The following is a 19,550-nucleotide window of genomic DNA, read 5'->3' as shown; positions in this document are numbered from 1 at the left end:
CTACCCAGTTTGCCTGCTCCCTGCTATGTTCCTCAATCCCTCTCAATTAATTTACTAACCAAATACACTGCCCACACCAACCCATTCAATACAATTGGTAAGTCTGAGTGTTGAAAACTATCATCACTCAGTCATCTACTCCATTCAGATGTTGAGGCCTCTGTGTTTCTTTTTTTTTGTTTGTTCTTGGGATGCGAATGTCCCTGGAAGGTTCAGCATTTATTGCCCCTCCCTAATTGACCTTAAGAAGGTGATGGTGAGCTGCTTCTTGAATTGCTGCAGTATCTGTCTGTTTGGGAGGGAATTCTAGGTTTTTGATGCAGCAACAATGAAGGAATGGCAATATGCCTCCAAGTCAGGATGGTCTGTGGCTTGGAGAGGAATTTATAGGTGAGGGTGTTTCCATGCATCTGCTGCCCTTGTCCTTCTCGGTGTTAGAGGTCGTGGGTTTGGAAGGTGCTGTTTGTGTCATGTAGCTGTCTAGAGGAGTTGTTTGTTTTTACTCAGGAATCCTCCAAGCTGCGAGGCCACCAATTGGACAGTCTCTATGACTACATGCAGAGTTGTACCAAACAGCTGATACTCATGAATAACCAACAGGAAAAGATTCAAAAGCAGGACTGGAGCGACAAGATGATGGAGCCAGAGGAAGTCCGCAGGCAGTACGAGGTGAGTGAAAATTCTGGGAAATTCAGGCCTACAAATTACCATAGGCAACATCAACATAAAGGCTGAGATTTTCCAGCCCTGTCACGGGTGAGACCCTCCGCGGGCGAGGCAGCGCTCCAGCCAGAAGTCCATTGACTTGCGGCGGGACCAGAAGATCCTGATGGCGGGCGGGTGCAGAAAATCCCGCCCAAAATGTTTGTTCAGCACTCCTATTTTAAATGGCTTAGTATTGGTGAGAAAAAGTGGAGATAGGAATGTTATATTAATGTGTACACTAATATCACTGTCATTTCTAGTTCTTGGCATACAATCAACCATCAGCATTTATAATATATTCTATTTAAATGTTATTTTGTTTTTTCTTCCTTTCACTGTTAAAATGACTCATTCAAAGTGGAAGAATACAATTAGGATGAACCAATGGCTTTGCTTCGTTTAAAGCTATCTTGTAATTTCCTACATCATTCCTGTTCAGTCAGTGCAGTGGGTTGTTGCAGCTTAAATCTCAGTTTCCTCAACATGTTGGGCAAAACTTACAAGGGCAACATGTTTCTCTGTTCTGGCGACAGGGGATTTGAGTACAGGAGTAGAAGATGTCTTGCTGCAATTGTGTAGAGCCTTGGTGAGACCGCACCTGGAGTATTGTGTGCAGTTTTGGTCTCCTTATCTAAGGAAGGATATACTTGCCATAGAGAGAGTGCAACAGAGGTTCACCAGACTGATTCCTGGGTTGTCTTATGAGGAGAGATTGAGGAAACTGGGCCTGTATTCTCTAGAGTTTTGAAGAATGAGATGTGATCTCATTGAAACTTACAAAATTTTTACAGAGTGTGACAGGGTGGATGTGCATTGAATGTTACCCCAGGCTGATGAGTCTAGAACCAGGGGACACAGTATCAGAATATTAAGGCACAGTCTAATTTGAGGCTGAGATGAGGAAGAATTTCTTCACTCAGAGGGTGGTGTATCTTTGGAATTCTCTACCCCAGTGACCTGTGGAAGCTCAATCATTGAGGATGTTCAAGACAGAAATCAATTTCTGGATATGAATGTCTTCAAGGGATATGGGAGGTACTGTCGGAAAGTGGCGTTGAGATGATCAGCCATGATCTAATTGAATGGCGGAGCAGGCTCGACAGGCTCTTGCTCCAATTTCATCAACCTGAAAGAATCACACTGTTTCTCTCTCCACAGAGGCTGCTGAATATATCCACTGTTTTTATTTCATAATCCTTTGTTCTATTTTCCTCCAGAGCTTTAAAGACAATGGGCTGCTGGAAGAGGAAGCAGCTGTTAATAGAACTCAGGACGATGGGGAGAGATTCATGAAGCTGAACCACCCAGGCAGTCCGGCAATTGAGGTACAAATCAATGGCTGATCACATACTAGAGAGCTAGAAATTACTAACTAATCAAATAGTAGGGAGGTACAAATCAATTACCGATGACATACTGATGAGGTATGAAGCAAACCAGGTGATCAATCATGATAAACGATTCAAACCAATCAAACTGAGCCAGTCGAAACCAATCAGATTGAACCATTCTGAACCAAACAGACAGGGCCTTTTTGAAATAACCAGACTGGACCAAACCAAATACATTGATCCATTCCCAATCAGTGAAACTGAATCATCCCAAACGAAACTGTATTTTAGTGAATCAAACTGAAACTCACCATACCAAAATTAAAGTGAACCCTATCAAATATACTAAAGCAAACCAAAGTGAACAACATCAAATTAAGCATGCCAAAGAGAAATCAAACCAGCCAAGCTGAACCAACTAAGCTAAAGCTAAACAACCCAAATTGCAGATTGATGAAAAATACTGTACAGCTGCTATAATGGCGACAGACATTGCTCAGCTTAAAGAAGTCCCGAGATTTTCAGAATGTCGTTTCCCATGTCTTGATACATGTGATAATATTTTGGTGACTGGGGTCCTGGAATTGCTAACAACAGGCTTAAAATTGAAGAGCAAGTCCAGCTATGGGGCAATGAAAACACTGAACATTCATCTACAAGAGGTTGTTATCATTCAGTGTTCAATGTTTGTTTTTATGATTAAATCATTCAATTCCGGATTTTTTATTTTTTTTTTGGTCAGGTTTTTCCCAGAGATTTCTTCCCATTTCAGCTTTGCTGAAGCTCCCAGGGAATGTATGACAGGGTAAGGGGTAGTGGAGGGTTAGGCACCAGTGAGGTTGCTCCATGGCTCGATGGACCATTTGATCTTTTTCTGCCCTTCTTCATCTGTTCATGCCTGGCATTGTTCTTTACTGTCAACGTTCAAATTGCTTTGAAGAAGAAACATGATGTTCTGAGCTGTTTTTGTTAAGAAATGGTCAGGAGGTATATGGTTACAAGGTCACCTTCAGATGTTGCACCTTTTTCTTTTCCTTACATTGGTGACCCACGCTCCGACTTCACCATGCAGCTGCTCAGAGATTGTAACATGTGCAGGAACTGTCTTTCAGGCCCACAAGGATGCAGTGAAGAATGAATGGCAGCAGTTTCTGAATCTCTGCATCTGCCAGGAGGCACACCTGAAGAATGTGGAGGATTACGAAAAGGTAACAAACAAATGGGTGACACCATGGAAGTCTCAGTTTAACCCTTGGGTTGTGGTGAATGAGCTGATCTTAGAAAGGAGCAGAATGTCTAGGCTTCAGCAACCCTGAATGAGGGGTAAGAGAAATTAGTGGCCTTTGCTGAAATGTGTGTATTTATTTATGTTAAGTGAGAACAGGTTTTGTTGGTTAAGAGGATTCAGGGATATGAAACAAACATAGGTAAATGGAGTTGAAATGTAGGTCAGCCATGATCTAAGTGACTGGTGGAGCAGGCCCAAGAGGCTGAATAGCCTCCTTTTCCTATGTTCTTAAATAAATATATTGATATTTCATGCCTGCATAACAGGTTTGCTGAAACAATCATTTTTAATTGTGTAAAAAATTTAAGATTGCTTTTTAGAAACACTTCAGCAATTCAATTAAACACCGAGATAAAAACAAAAAACTGCAGATGCTGGAAATCCAAAACAAAACCAAAAACAGAATTACCTGGAAAAACTCAGCAGGTCTGGCAGCATCGGCGGAGAAGAACAAAGTTGACGTTTCGAGTCCTCATGACCCTTCACAGAACTGAGTAAAAATAGGAGATGGGTGAAATATAAGCTGGTTTAAGGTTGGGGGGCGGGGGGTGGTGTGGGGGAGAGAAGTGGGGGGCATGGTATGGTTGTAGGGACAAGCAAGCAGTGATAGGAGCAGATAATCAAAGAGAATATCACCACCTTCAACACCTCTGTGTTCTTTTATCTGTGACATCTTTTGATTATCTGCTCCTATCACTGCTTGCTTGTCCCTACAACCACACCACCCCCCTCCACTTCTCTCCCCCCACCCAAACCCCACCCCCACCTTAAACCAGCTTATATTTCACCCCTCTCCTATTTTTACTCAGTTCTGTGGAAGGGTCATGAGGACTCGAAACATCAACTTTGTTCTTCTCCGCCGATGCTGCCAGACCTGCTGAGTTTTTCCAGGTAATTCTGTTTTTGGTTTTGTCAGCCATTCAGTAGGTTCTGATGGTGTTTGTTGATGTAAAGAGATTGGGTGTAATGATGGGAGTTAAAAACAAGAATTTCCCCTACAACAGTGACACAAACAGAACCAGGTGAAGATGCATTCCAGCAGTGCTGACACTGCTTTCTTCCAGTAACCTCTTTTATTTGCTCAGTACTATCCTGCACTGCAATCTCCTGGCTGAATTTGGGGGGTGGGTGGGTAAGAGATATGCAGGTGCCCAGCTACACTGAGTGCCAAAGTAGTGCCACAGTCCCTAAACGGGAGAACCTGCTATCTCTGCTCCACAGACACACACCCACTCCTTACAGTATGTACAGCCAGGCAGGTGAGAACTTACAAACAAGATTTTTAAAAAAAATTCAGCCTTCAAGGAAAGGAAAGGAGAATTATGCACTCATAGGATATGGTTTATTGTGTCGTCTCATGAGCCACTAGATTTGAAATGCTGCCTTTTTCACCACCTCTCGCATTATTCCCTTCCCCAGTTATTGTGTCATTAATTACTAAACACAATTGTGGAGGAGGACTCTGATTGGCTTTTACTTAAGGAGATACACACCACACCCAGCCACAAAGACTCTTGCATAATAGGGAGTAACCCAGCATCCAAATTACTTAAGGACAGGGGTTACTCCCTCTTTAGGAAGCACAGTTTCATTGTATTACAACACTGGTTTGGTGAGTTGTATGCTTGTTTACTTATTTGTGTTATAATTATTCATTCACCCTTGTGCTTATCGACCTACATTGGCTCCCAGTTTGTCAATGCCTCAATTTTAAAATTCTCATCTGTTTTCAAGACCCATCTATGGCCTCATCTCTTCCTACCTCTGTAATCTTCTCCAACTCTACAAACCTCTGAGATAACCTGTGCTTCTCCACTTCTTGCCTCTTGTGTATCCCTGATTTTAATTGTTCCAGCGCCAGTGGCTGCACCTTCTAAGCCCTAAGCTCTGGAGTACCCTCCCTGCAACTCTCTGCCTCTCCATCTGTATTTCTACTAAGATGCTCCTTAAAAACCACCTCTTTGTTCAAGCTTGGTCATGTATCCTAATATCTCCTTACGAGGTTGTCTTAAATTGTATTTGATCACCCTGTGAAGAGCCTTGGCGCATATGCTTACATAAAAGGTGCTATATAGATTCAGGTTGTTGTTTAAATCACTGAAATTATTTCTCTCTCTCGGGGTTTTTTTCCTCCACAGTTCCAGTACGATGCAGAGACCCTTGCTCAGTCCATTAAAAAGCACAATGCAGAGCTGGACAACAAGTTCTCAAAGTACAGCAAGGACAACCCTCGGGCCATGTCTGACCTGCTTCACCAACTTGAGGTGAGTATTAATATGCAGAAATTCAATGGATCAAATCATTTCTTCTTCAAACCCACTCACTTGTCATCATATAAACCCTTCTGGACCATATCATATAAAGAATAAACATAGGGCTGCTAACTCTCCTGGAGTCTCTGGAATTAACAGTTAAACTCTTGGACACAGCTGTGACCAATCAGCAAGAAGAATCATAGCATTAAAAAATTGTCTGCTTTCAAAGAATCATAGAATGGTTACAGTGCAGAAGGAGACTACTCTTTTGAAAGCCACAACTGAATCTGTGTTCACCACACTCTCACACCCTGCATTCCAGATTCTAACCACTTATTGCACAAAAAGCTTCTCCTCTCGTTGCCTCTGGTTCTTTTGCCAATCACGTTAAATTGATGTCCTCCAATTTTCGATCTTTCCATCAATGGAACTGTTTCTCCCTATCTATTCTGACCAGACACCTCATGATGTTGAACACCTCTATCAAAATTCCTCTCCACCTTCTCTTCTCTAAGGACAACAGCCCCAGCTTCTCCAATCTTTTCATGTAACTTGAGTTCCTCATCTCTCAAACCCTTCACGTAATTTTCTTTGAACGTTTTTTTTAAACTAATTATAAAAAACTATTAGCGATGAGGGAAATAAGGCTGTTTGACTGGGTGGGGTTGTTGGAAATAAGAGATCTTGCAATGGAATATTTTCAACTAGAGTTGACAACCCTAATAAATAGTTATGGATTAGAAGTCATTGCAAAGATCTACTGGAAATTAATACTACCCAACATGTGTCTAGGTCAAACAACATTGTAAAATCCAAAAGCAAAATACTGCAGATAATGGAAATCTGAAAAAAGAGAATATGTTGGAAGTACTCAGCAGATCAAGCAGAATCTGTGGAGAGAGAAAAACGAGTCGATGACCTTTCATCAGAACTGAAGAAAGATAGAAATGTAATAGGTTTTGAGCAAGTGAAAGTGGGGGAGGGCAGTAAGACAGGAAATGTTAATGTCTTGTCAAATTACATTGTTAAAGTTTGTTATTAAGGTTAAGAGAAACAGGTGATGGGTATTAATTGAGCACATATAAATAGGGGATAACTGGGGTACTGGGTGTGTGGGAGGAGAGCTGTGAGACTGAACAAATCAATAAACTCTCAATAAAAAAAAAAAGAGCACTATGTCTCAGTTTCTGCTTCACCAACTGACTTGGATCCTGTTAACAGGAAGGTCTGTGATAGTGTGCAGGGCAGGAGAGATGAAATGACAAAAAGCTTCACAGTGCAAAAGCCAAAGGGTGTGGTAGTATGTAAAGGAACAAAAGATGTGTCCAGATGAGGTGTGAATGGCTGGATAAAAAACATCTGAATACAAAATAAAGGAATAAAGTAAAAAACTATAAAAAATCGAACCAGCAAAAGATACGAAACAAAATAGAGGAAGAGGTTATGACCTAAAATTTTTGAACTCAATGTTGAGTCCTATAAAGGCTATAAGGTGCTGAGTCGAAAGATGAAAGATGAAGATATGTTTCTCAGGCTTGCGTTGAGCTTCATTGGAACACTGTAGCAGGCCAAGGACAGAAAGGTCAGAGTGGGGGTAAGGTAAAGAATTGAAATGATAAGCAACAGGAATATCAGGGTCAAGTTTGTGGAAAGCATCTCAAAATACATTTGGCAATTTTTTGTGATTGACCCATGCTTACTGAAAATTGTCTGACAAACTGGCATTCAACTGTGGAAAATAATAGTTACAAGTTAGTTACTGTGACTCTTCTGACCACCAGTGACCCTGATTTTCATAATGTCATTTGAATCACAACAGGATGAAATAATCACCAGTAGATAATCCCCTAGGTTAGTCAAAGAGTGAGTGCTATAACAAGTATCTAATAGGCACTGTGAATGAAATACTGATAATTATGTTTCAAATTTGCAATCCAACTGCAAAGAGAATTGATGAAAGAAGAGGCATGTCTACACTTTTCGTCTTGCATTCATCAGGACACATGCCAACCAGTCAGCACTCTCTTCGCATGCAGTATAAATTGTTGTTTTCCCCTGATGAGAGCAAGACGAGAAGCTTAGTCATGTCTCTTTTTTGCAGCAATACTCAAGTTCTGCACTACCAAACTATCTTAGAGAACCTTCATCTCCAATCTTTTGACTGGATTCCATGTATCTCCCCTCAGCTTTTTCACTTAATTCCCAGATCCTACTCTCCTGCTCTGCTGGATTACATAGGATGTACAGCACATAAACAGGCCATTCAGCCCAATCTGTCCATGTTGGTGTTTATGCTTCACTCGAGCCTCATCTCATCTTTTCTCTTCTAAATCTATTCCCTCCTCTTTCAAATGCTTGTCTTCCTTGTTTCCCCTTAAATACATCCATACTATTCACTTCAACCATTCCCTGTGGTAGCGAGTCCTACATTGTCACCACTCTTTGGGTGAAGAAGCTTCTTCTAAATTCCCTGTTAGGTTTCTTGGTGACTATCTTACATTGATGTTCTCTAGTTATGCTCTTCCTTTAAGAGGAAACATTCTCTCTGTATCCACTGTATCAAAATTGCTCATTATTTTAAAGATATAGGATTCCCAATCCCACTGTCCTGTTTGACTGGATCCCTATATCCTGCTTGACATGATTCCTAGATCCTGCTATCTTGTTTGACTGTATTCCGAGATCCTGTTGTCCAGTTTGACAGGATTCCCAGATTCTGCTGTCCTGTTTGACTGGATTCCCAGATCCCACACTCCTGTTTGACTGGATTCACTTATTCCCACTTTTTTCTGTCTCACAGAGTGACGAGAAGAATATTATCCAAATGGATAAAGACATCAATGATTTGAAGAGGCAAAGCCAGCAGATCGCACCACTGAAAGCCAGGCGTATCCCAGTCTCCAAACCCATTCCGGTGGATGCACTGTGTGACTGGGATGATGGACAGGTGAGAAAGAGAAAGACAGCAAACAAACAAAACATTTCCTTTAAAGTTGATTATCTGCCAAATCTGAAATAGAAACCATAATGATATCCTCAGACATACTTCAAAATAAAGATATAGGAATAGGCTTAGGCTGTTCAGCCCCTCAGGCCTCTTTCATTATCCTTTAGATCATGGCTGATCTGTATCTTAGGCCCACTTATTTATTGTTGCTTCATATCCCCTGATACCCTTACCAACAAAAATATCTTAATCTCAGTCTTGAGAATATCAATTGACCCCTGGCATCCACAGCTTTTTGAGGCATAGATTTCTAGATTTCCACTATCCTTTGTGTGAAGCAGTGCTTCCTCATTTCACTTCTGAACATCTTAGCTCTAATTTTAAGATTCCCCACCCTCATAAGTGCATAAGATCATTAGACATAGGAGCAGGAATAGGCCTTTTGGCCCTTTGAGCCTGCTTCGCCATTCAATAAGATCATGGTTGATCTGATTGTAGCCTTAACTCCACTTTCCTGCCTGCCCCCCATAACCCTTGACGATCAAAAATCTGTCTAATGGAGCCTTAAATATATTTAATGACCCAGCCTCCACTGCTGTTTGTGGAAGAGAATTCTGAGAAGAAATTCCTCCTCATCTCCATATCAAATGGGAGACCCCTTATTTTTAAATTGTATCCCAAATGAGAACATCGTTGTAGCATCTACCCTGTTAAACGCCCTAAGAATTTTATATGTTTCAATAAGATCACCTCATTTTTCTAAACTCCAATGAGTATAGGTCCAACTTGCACAATCTTTCCTCATAAGACAACCCCTTCATCCCAGGAATCAGCCTAGTGAATGTTTTCTGAACTGTTTCCAATGCTATTATATCCCTCCTTAAGTAAGGAGACTGAAACTGCACATAATAGTCTAGATACAGACTAACCAACTGTACAGTTATAGCAAGACGTCCCTATTTTATACTCCCATCTCTCTTGAAATAAAGGATAACATTCCATTTGACTTCCTAATTGCTTGCTGTACCTGCGTGCTAACTTTTATGATTCATGTACAAAGACACCAGGTCTCTCTGTACCACAGCATTCTGCAGTCTCTCTCCATTTAGATAATATTCTGTTTTTCTATTCTGCTTGCTGAATTGGACAATTTCACATTTTCCCATATTATGCTCCCATCTCCAAATTTTTGCCCACCGCTGAAACTATCTATATCCCTTTTCAGATTCTTTGTGTCGTCTGCACAACTTGCTTTCCTAGCTATCCTTGTATCAACAAATCTGGCTACAATACACTTAGCTCCTTCATCCAAGTCACTCATATAGATTATAAATGGTTGAGGCCCCAGCACTGATCTCTGTGCACTCCACTAGTTACAGTTTGCCAACCTGACAATGATCCATTTATCCCGACTCTCTTCTTCCTGTTAGTTAGTCAATCCTCTATCCATGCCAAATATATCACCCCAACACCATGAGCTCTTATCTTCTGCAGTAAACTTTTATGTGGCACCTTATTGAAAGCCTTTTGGAAATCCAAATAGACTATGTCTGCAGGTTCCCCTTTAGATACCCTGCTTTTTACATCTTCAAAGAACTCTAATAAATTTGTCAAACACGATTTCTCTTTCGTAAAACAATGTTGATTCTGCCAGATTGTATTATAGTTTTCTAAATGTCTTGCTACTGCTTCCTTAATAATCGATTCCAGAATGTTCCCAATGATAGAAGTTAGGCTCAAACAAAAACAAAAAAATGCTGGAAAATCTCAGCAGGTCTGACAGCATCTGTGGAGAGAAAGACAGAGTTAACGTTTCAAGTCCAGATGACTCTTCGAAGAGTATTAGTTTCTCTAGTACTTTTTCTCTAGTGGTAATGCTTGCTTTAAGTTCCTCCCTTCCTTTTGTCTCTTGATTTCCTACTATTCTTGGGATGTTTTTTAGGTCTTCTTCCATGAAGACAGATACAAAATACTTGTTAAAAGTCTCTTCTATTTCCTTGTTTCCAATTATTAATTCCCCAATCTCTCACTCTAATGGACCAACATTTACTTTAGCTACTTTATTCCTTTTTATATAGTTATAGAAGTTCTTACTGTTTTTATATTTCTTGCTGGTTTAATCTCATACTCTAATTTCTCTTTCTTTACTAATTTCTCTTTTTCTTTTAGTCATCCTTTGCTGGTTTCTAAAATTTTCCCAATCTTCAATTGCTCCACTTGTAGGATCACAATGATCACATGACGGAGCTGGGGGAAGGATAGTGCCCAGGAGTAACCACACAACATCTGTCGTTTCACCCAATATTTTTTATTGAGAAATCACATCTAAGGCCCGTGATACAAGGAAGAAAAGAATAGGATGAGTTACATCAGGAAGTAGTGATTGAGAAGGTCATTGGGACTTTGGGCACCCGGGATGACAATCATTGCTAGATTCATTTGCTGACTGGGCATCACTGGCAAGGCCAGCATTCATTGCCTATCTCTAGTTACCCTGAGATGATGGTGGCTGGCCATCTTCCTGAGACATCTGAGTGGCTTGTGAGGCCACTTCAGACAGCAAGAATCAAGTATGTTGACGGGGAACTGGAGGCATATGCAGGCCAGATTGGGTAAGGATGGCACATTTACTTTCATAAAAGGTTTTTGCAGTAAAACCAGCAGTGTCATGGCCACTTTTACTGAAGTTTTTTTTTTAATTCCAGACTTTCTTAATGGAATTCAAATTCTCAAGGGATTTAGAGCTCATGTTCTGCTGCATTGCTAATCCAGTGACATAACCACTATACTATTGCACCCACAGTATCTGTACCTGGTGTCAAATAGAACAACAAGAGCTGTGGATAATTACCTTATTTATATTGATACAGGTATAGATGGATACGGGTGGGAATTCTACAGGAGTTCTCCTGCTCTTCGATTATAACTTAGGTGGAGGTTTGGCAGAAACCCCAGGGGAATGGTGTAAACAGCTATTTATACCATTTCTGTGGTTTCTCCCTCCTTATTAATTACTTTAGTCATTCTTTGCTGATTTCTAAAATTTGTCCATTCTATTGACCTACTACTAATCTTTGTAGTATTGTCAGCATGTTCCTTCAATTTGATGTGATCCTTAACTTCCTTAGTTAGCCACAGATAGTGTGTCCGGCTCAGAGACTCTTCCTTTCTCAGTGGATTATATTTTCTTCCACCCTCCATTATCTTAATTCATCTAAAACTCTGCTGCTCATATCCTGACTTATACCAAGTCCTGTTCATCCATCACCCTGATTTGAAAATTTCCATCCTTGTGTTCAAATTCTTTCATGGTCTTGCATCCCACCCTCTTCTTTAACCTTCTCCAGCCCCACAACCCTCTGAGAACTTTGCACTCCTCCAATTCTGGCATCTTGTGCATTCTTGATTTCCTTCACCCCACCATTAGTGGCTGTGCCTTCAGTTGCCGTGGCCCTTGGTTCTGTAATTTTCTCCTACACCTCTCTGTCTCTCTACCTCTGTCTTCTCCTTTATGAACCTCCTTAAAAACTACCTCTTTGATCAACCTTTTGGACATCTATCCAAATAGCTCCTCCTTTGGCTCAATATCAATCTTTGTCTGATTATACTACTGTGAAGTTCTTGAGACCTGTCCTACGTTAAAGATGTTATATAAATACAAATTGTTGTAATGCTTGGAAAAATAGAGCTAGAAACATTTAGCTCAACTAGCCGTCTGCTCAGTGATGAATCATATTTCATTCCGACTATCTGCGAGATGCTGACTAGACTTGCCAAGCAAACAGTGTAGATCAGGCTGACTAGTTGTGATACCTGAAGCTGAGGAGAATGTTTCTTTGTTCTTTGCAGAATGAGATAAGCCGTGGTGAAAAGCTGACACTTCAGAACAACGCCGACCCCGAAAACTGGGTGGTGGTGAATAATGTGAAAGAGACCAAGCGTGCCCCTGGGGTCTGCTTCAACATCCCTCCAACTGATCCAGAGGCCATTGCTCATGTAAACAGGTTAGCCCATTTAATTTTCCTATGTTTCTCTTTCTACTGGACATCCTTCATATGCAAGCCTCAACAGCGATTGCTTGAAGGTTATTCAATGTGGGGCAGTGAGAAAATTGTGTTCTCAATGTCCACACGCCTCACATGTGGAGTCCAGCAAGGGATAGTGATCAGGTACTGAAGCTCATTGTGGTACTGCCAATGCCATTCTGGATGAGATCAACCAACTCAGTACATCTTGGATGTGGAAACTCAAGACCTTGCTGGTAGGAATAGATCAATCTTGAGTCACTGGCTGAACACCACTTCGTAACGTCTGTCTGCTGAGCTGATCTTCACACCCACCAGTCACTTCATGGTTTCACTCAGTGAGATTGCCAATTTATATCAAATTAAAGCCAGATTCCAGGCAGGTATTCATTGGCAATTTCCCCCCCTTGTGTGTCTGTTGGTGGAAGGTCAGTGAAAACCCTGTTTACTTGCTGTGTTCAGGGTTTCTGCCACAGTTTCAGCACCCAATTAGAGAATTCCCCAAGGAAATTCCCAGTACTTATTGCTGCGTGTGGAACACTGTTCTATTATCTGCACCCACCTTGGGAGAGGGAGGATGACACGAAGCTACCCACACCTGATCACTATCCCTTGCTGGAATCCACATGTGAGACGTGTGGACATTGAGAAAACAATTTGCCCACTCCCTCACATTGAATAGCCTACCAGTAGCCTACAAGCAATCACAGGCGGCATTCTCGTCAGTGAAACCTGGGTTAGGTAAACAGTAAAGTCCCTTCTACAATCCAACAAGCACTTTTAGGTGAGTTACAGCATGATCGCATGATAATCGCCAGTGTCAAGCTTCCATTCCACTTTCTAAGATCAATTATAGCATGGCTTGGATATAAGTAAAGTAAATAAAGCTTCTTCTATACAGTACTATCCCATCAGAGCTGGTATAGCACATGTTAGATACAGAGTAAAGCTCCCTCTACACTGTCCCCATCAAATACTCCCAGGGCAGGCACATCACAGTATTAGATACAGAGTAAAGCTCCCTCTACACTGTCCCATCAAACACTCCCAGGGCAAGGACAGCAAGGATTAGATACAGAATAAAGCTTTCTCTACACTGTCCCATCAAATACACCCAGGGCAGGTACAGCATAGGTGAGAAGCTTCCTCTATATTGTACCATAAGGCAGTGTAAGTGTTACACTGAACTCACTAAAGTCCTTTCACAGTTTTATCATTCCAGCAAGTGGTTCTGTCTGTGTGATATCTATCTGTAGGTTGGCGAAGGATATGGATGATTTAAAGAGGAAACGATCAGACATCGAGAACAAGCTGAAAAACTGTTACAATGAGTTGAACCAACTTAAAGAACCCTATCAAAACAAACAGACCAGCCTGTTGAACCAGTCTGCAGGACCAGGTGAGATAAATACACCAGTGGAGTGTTAATCCCTTAGGCACCTAATATTCATTAGAGTGTCTCCAAATCAACAGTTCGGTTTTGTGGTGCTCACTGTCCTTGTGCTTTGAATTGGACACAGTGGGTCTGCTTTCCCCCCCAGACCTTATCTTATTCAATATAAAACAAAAAAACTCAGCAGGTCTGGCAGCATCTGTGGAGATAGAAACAGAGTTAATGTTTCAAGTCTGTTAACTCTGTCCATTAACGTTAACTCTGTTTCTCTCTCCACAGGTGCTGCCAGACCTGCTGAGTTTTTCCAGTATTCTTTGTTTTTATTTCAGATTTCCAGCATCTGCAGTATTTTGCTTTTATCTTATCCTATTCACTCCCGCTGATCCATTTTGCTACCTGCCCCTCTCCTGCAGTGCCTGATTGTCACTTGTCTCTTTGCAGGTTACAGCCTCGATGACCCCCAGAGTAAAGAACTCCTGTCCAAACTGGACAAGATCAACGGTGACCTGGGAGTGACTGAGAAGCAGATAATAACCCAACTGCGTGCCCCAATCAATCAAAGTGCTCCCACTAAGGATATCACCAACCGTCTGAAGGAGCAGGAGGTGTGCCTAGCTCATAATGCTTATGTTCTTATGCCCTTAGAAACTTGAAAAGTGGAAATGGTTTGAAAGTGTTTAAAAAAAATCTTCTGGTGATTGTGGTTGGGGAGTTTAGAACATAGGGTCGCAGTCTCAAGATAAATGGTCAGCCATTTAGAACTGAGATGAAAAATTTCTTCACTGGAGGGTTGTGAACTTTTGAAATTATCTACCTCAGGAGATGCTCAGTCATTTATATTCAAGACAGAGGTCGATAGATGTTCTGGTATTGAGGTGATTAAGGGATTAATGGGGGAAAATGGAGTTGAAGTAGATTATTTTATTAAATGGCAGGGCAGGCTCAAAGGACCAAATGGCCTCCTCCTGCTCCTATTTCTTATATTCTTGTATTCGGTATCTGTAATTCCAGAGCCACAATTTCAGGCTCCCATGTCTGATTTTAGAGGTTCGGCACTGGCTCCTGGGTGGGACAGGGTGGTTATTCTAGGGTTCGAGCCAAATTAAACGATATGGAGAGTAGCATGTATATTCCTGCAGTATCTGGTTAAGGTATGGTAGCTGGATAGAACAGCAGAAGGACTCGGGAGATATGGTGACCATCCTGTAGAGGTCCATGTTTGGAATGAGCAAAGAGTGAGCAAATCGGTTTGGTCAGATCACTTACCGTTATGGGGTTACTGTGAAGAATCGCACAAATCTGCAATAACAACATTTAAAACATTTCACAGTGTAAACTCACCCTCTGACTCTTATCATAGAGTGCGAACAAGTGCTTGCAGAAGATTGGAGCAGAGAAGGACTCTGTACAGCAAGAGTGTGAATCCTTTCTTTCAAAGAAACTTGCAGGTCCCTCCGCATCACAGCTTTCAACTGAACTGAACAATGTGAAGAATAAATACAAAGACGTCACCTCACTGGCCAACCTGTACCAGAACAAGTGAGTACACAGCACCCGCCTTCTGGGCAATTTCATTACCTTGGATTAATTCTTTGTCTAAACCAACCTGTAATGGAAATGTGGAGTAGAATGAGGATGGGATGACTTCGATACACAGAGAATGTGTCACCTGGGAGAGCATAACTAGAAGCCATCCATATAAGCTGGTCACAAAGAAATCCAATAGGGAATTCAGAAGGAACTTTTGACACAAAAAGCCATGAGAATATGGAAGTCACTACCACTGGGAGTGGTTGAAGCAAAATAGATGCATTTAAGGGAAAGATAGACATTTTAGGGAGAAGAATATAGAGGGCTCTGATGGTCAATTTGGATGAGAAAAGGTGGGAAAAGGCTCGAATGGAGGCTCGTCATGGTTAGGCCAAATGGCCTTTTTCTGTGACATATATCTTCTGTAATTCTATTCTTGATAGAGGTGACATTTTAACTTTGATCCCATTAAGGGGTAGTTCTGCAGTTTGAAGTCAAAACCCAACTGCTTGCAGTGGAGTCCCTGTGAGTCACTCTGGGTCATGTACTTTCCCCTATAATAATGGCCAGGTGAATGATACAGACTTGTGACCTAATTGTTTTTGTCTTGGCCAGAGCAAACAGTCAACTAGAGTTGGAAAACAGCATTGAGAAAGCAGGCGATGCCCTTGAGAAAATTGAATCCAATTTGGCGGAGGAGTCAGTGATTCCTGCTGCAACGAATGCCATGCAACAGAGGAAGACTGAGCTACAGGTAATGACCCTGGAGAGCCAGGGGAATGTAGCATGTTATAGAAACAACAAGAAGGGAAAGGCTGGCCCTTTTACCCATTAGTTTCAACTCTAACTTCTCACCATCTTCCTAAATCCCATCTTTCTCTGAAAATATATCAGCCCCAAATTAGTGAGATATCATACTCAGATCGGAGAATCAAATGCAGAGCTCAGCATGCCTGATTTGCTCCTGATGTCATTGGAGCAGGCATCAAATCAAGAGTACGGTCCTCTGCACCTACTAGAATGAGACTTTTTACTAAGAGTGGAATTGCACAGTTTCCTCTAGTTGCCTCTTAAATGCATACTTACACAATATATTCAAAATTCTACATCTGCGCATGTATCCTATATCAAACTTCATACTATAAATTCTTTTGGCAACATTTATAACGTTTCACAGGCAGAATTATGTGGTTTTTTTCTGCCCATGATCAATATCTTTGTATGTGGGGTGTGTTTTTTATCTTGTCCTCAGAATGATTGTCCCAATTAAATAATTCCAGCAACAAGCTTTTGTGAGTTTTAAAATAAAGAAGATTATTTATTATCTCACACTTATCCCGGATGTTTAAAATGCAACACCTCAGTCAATCATCTCACACACACTATAACGCACATAAAGATTAAGCTTAGGTGAAGGTAAAACAATACAGTTACAATTTATAATTATTTCAGCCACTTTCATGGCAGGCCTATAGTTTCTTAGTTAAAGTTGACACTTTAGCTAAAGTGATGGTTATGTAAAGCAGAGGATTCTCAGTAAGCTGCGAGGCTTCTTGTAGTTGAATTTCCCAGAGGTTGTTCTCAGGTGAACTCAAAATCGGAACACGTTGAGAGGTGCCTAATCCCACTTTCAAGATATTGCTGTTTATTACCTTGGTTGCTTGGATAACTTGTATCAAGTTCAATTTCTTTCGGTGGAAGTCTGACTACAAGCAGCTCTTCGTTGAATTTTGAAAGTAGACAACAAAATGCCTTCCTCATCATGTGAATTGTATTAGTTCAAAGTCCTTTTTCCTGTGTTATCATTTGACACCTTGAGAGTTTGCATTTGAATGACCCATTCAATTTGAAATTACCCTTTCGAATTAATTTCAAGGGCATTGATACATCAGTCTGGAATGCTCCTTTTGTTTCCTCTTGAGACAGGGGAGTGGTTTAAATCCACATAAGAAGTCAGGTGATCCTCGGGTGGCCATCTTTTTGCAGCCTTTTGTGGTCAGTTTAAACAATAAGAATCAATTTGAAGTTCAGAATATATTGTGATATGATAAGTGGAAATTGTGTATGTGACACGCTATAATTACCCTCCCGCCAATGGTGACAGTGTCATGTCAGCTGCTTAGTCTGAAGTGCGGAGAAATCCAATGCTTCAAGAAACTCTGCTTCCTTAACTTGCCATATGTTTTGGCAAAGTATTCTTTTAATATAATGACAGAATGCACAACTTTAAAATAGAGATAAGACCATTAGACATAGGAGCAGAAATTAGGCCAATCGGCCCATCGAGTCAGCTCTGCCATTCAATCATGGCTGATAAGATTCTCAACCCCATTCTCCCGCCTTCTCCCGTAATCTTTGATCCCCTTACCAATCAAGAACCTATCTATCTCAGTCCTAAGTACACTCAATGACCTGGCCTCCACAGCCTTCTGTGGCAATGGATTCCATAGATTCACCACTCTCTGGCTAAAGAAGTTTCTCCTCATCTCTGTTCTAAAAGGTCTTCCCTTTACTCTGAGGCTGTGCCCTCTGGTCCTAGTCTCTCCTACTAATGGAAACATCTTACCCCCCCCCGCCGTCCACTCTATCCAGGCCTTTCAGTATTCTGTAAGTTTTTGAAAGTAGACAACCAAATGCCTTCTTCATCATGTGAATTGTATTAGTTCTAAGTCCTTTTTCCTGTGTTATCATTTGACACCTTAATTCTGTGCACAATTGTCCTCTACACCCCCACCCTCCTTTCTCCCAGAGGCTAAATTTAGTCTTCATTCTCTGTATTTTGTTGCTTTCCCTCCCCATCTCAAATATAAACCTGGTGCAAAGCCCTGTCAAGGAATGGGCCTGCACAGGAGGTTATGGTTACATAATAGGGTACATCTATGAAAATGCAAAAGGGCTTGTTGGGCCTTTTATTGCTCCTAAGGGGATTTCAACCATGTCCAGCTTACAAGTGTGAGCTAATGAATGAGTTGTAGAGATGCGTCATTTTGCGAACTTACACTCCTGGTTCAGTGCCTCGCGCAGTGGGAGCATTTGCGGGAGTTCAATCCTGAACGTATACACCGCCGGCACATGAGGTTGTCCACAGGTATCAGAAAGAGCAAATTAATCCTATGATACTCACTTGCCCTCTTGTTTTCTAGAGCACAACTGTAAAGCACTTAAAATCACTTCTTGGGCCATTGACATTATCCACTGTGAAGCAGTGTGACGACTAGAGCAACACCACACAATAAAAGGCCATCAATATGTGTCAGCCGTAGCTTGGCAGTATCACACTTGCCTCTGAGTCAGAAGGTTGTAGGTTCAAGTCTGACTCAAGATGCAAGGTTCCAGCAAGTAATTAGGAAAGCTAATAGAATGTTATCATTCATTGTGAGGGGAATTGAATACAGAAGTACAGAGGTTATGCTTCAGGTGTACAGGGCTCTAGTGAGACCATATTTGGAGTACTGTATACAGTATTGGTCACCTTATTTAAGGAAGGATGTAAATGCTTTGGAAGCAGTTCAGTGAAGGTTTACCAAACTAATACCTGGAATGGGTGGGTTGTCTTATGAGGAAAGGTTGGACAGACTTGTATTCGCTGGAGTTTAGAAGAGTAAGAGGTGACTTGATTGAAACATATAAGATCCTGAGGGGTTTTGACAGGGTGGATGTGGAGACGATGTTTCCTCTTGTGGAAAAATCTGGAACTATGGGTCACTGTTTAAAAATAAAGGGTCGCCCATTTAAAGCAGAATTGAAGCAAAATTTTTTCACTCAGAGGCTCATGATTCTTGGAACTCTCTTCCTGAAAAGGTGAAGGAAGCAGAGACTTTGAATATTTTTAAGGCAGAGATGGCTAGATTCTTAGTAAGCAAGGGGGTGACAGGTTATCCAGGGTAGGTGGGATGCAAATTTCAGGTCACTATTAAATCAGCCATGATCTTATTAAATGGCGGAGCAGGCTCAAGGGGCTGAATAGCCTACTCCTGCTCTTTGTTCGTATGTATCAATATAAGATAATTATCAAGGGAATTCAGAAGAAACATTTTTACCCAGAGTGTTGAGAATGTAGAACTTACTACCACAGG

At 41.3% G+C, this 19,550-nt stretch overlaps 1 protein-coding gene across 2 annotated transcripts in view; it reads left to right on the top strand.

Moving 5' to 3' along the window:
* The window catches only part of evpla (envoplakin a), an 82,740-nt gene that overhangs the window by 47,644 nt on the left and 15,546 nt on the right, over window positions 1–19,550 (top strand). For both annotated transcript variants that reach the window (XM_041217218.1, XM_041217219.1), the window contains exons 7-16: window positions 508–669; window positions 1,923–2,030; window positions 3,149–3,244; window positions 5,463–5,588; window positions 8,380–8,526; window positions 12,376–12,530; window positions 13,808–13,950; window positions 14,386–14,549; window positions 15,305–15,483; window positions 16,090–16,228. In XM_041217218.1, coding sequence (XP_041073152.1) covers window positions 508–669; window positions 1,923–2,030; window positions 3,149–3,244; window positions 5,463–5,588; window positions 8,380–8,526; window positions 12,376–12,530; window positions 13,808–13,950; window positions 14,386–14,549; window positions 15,305–15,483; window positions 16,090–16,228 — 1,419 coding nt within the window. The remainder of the gene's footprint in view (window positions 1–507; window positions 670–1,922; window positions 2,031–3,148; window positions 3,245–5,462; window positions 5,589–8,379; window positions 8,527–12,375; window positions 12,531–13,807; window positions 13,951–14,385; window positions 14,550–15,304; window positions 15,484–16,089; window positions 16,229–19,550) is intronic.

This window comes from Carcharodon carcharias, chromosome 22 (assembly GCF_017639515.1).
Source record: "Carcharodon carcharias isolate sCarCar2 chromosome 22, sCarCar2.pri, whole genome shotgun sequence".
NCBI lineage: Eukaryota > Metazoa > Chordata > Chondrichthyes > Lamniformes > Lamnidae > Carcharodon > Carcharodon carcharias.
Note: the sequence above shows the minus strand (reverse complement) of the source record. Positions and strands in the feature narration are given on the sequence as shown.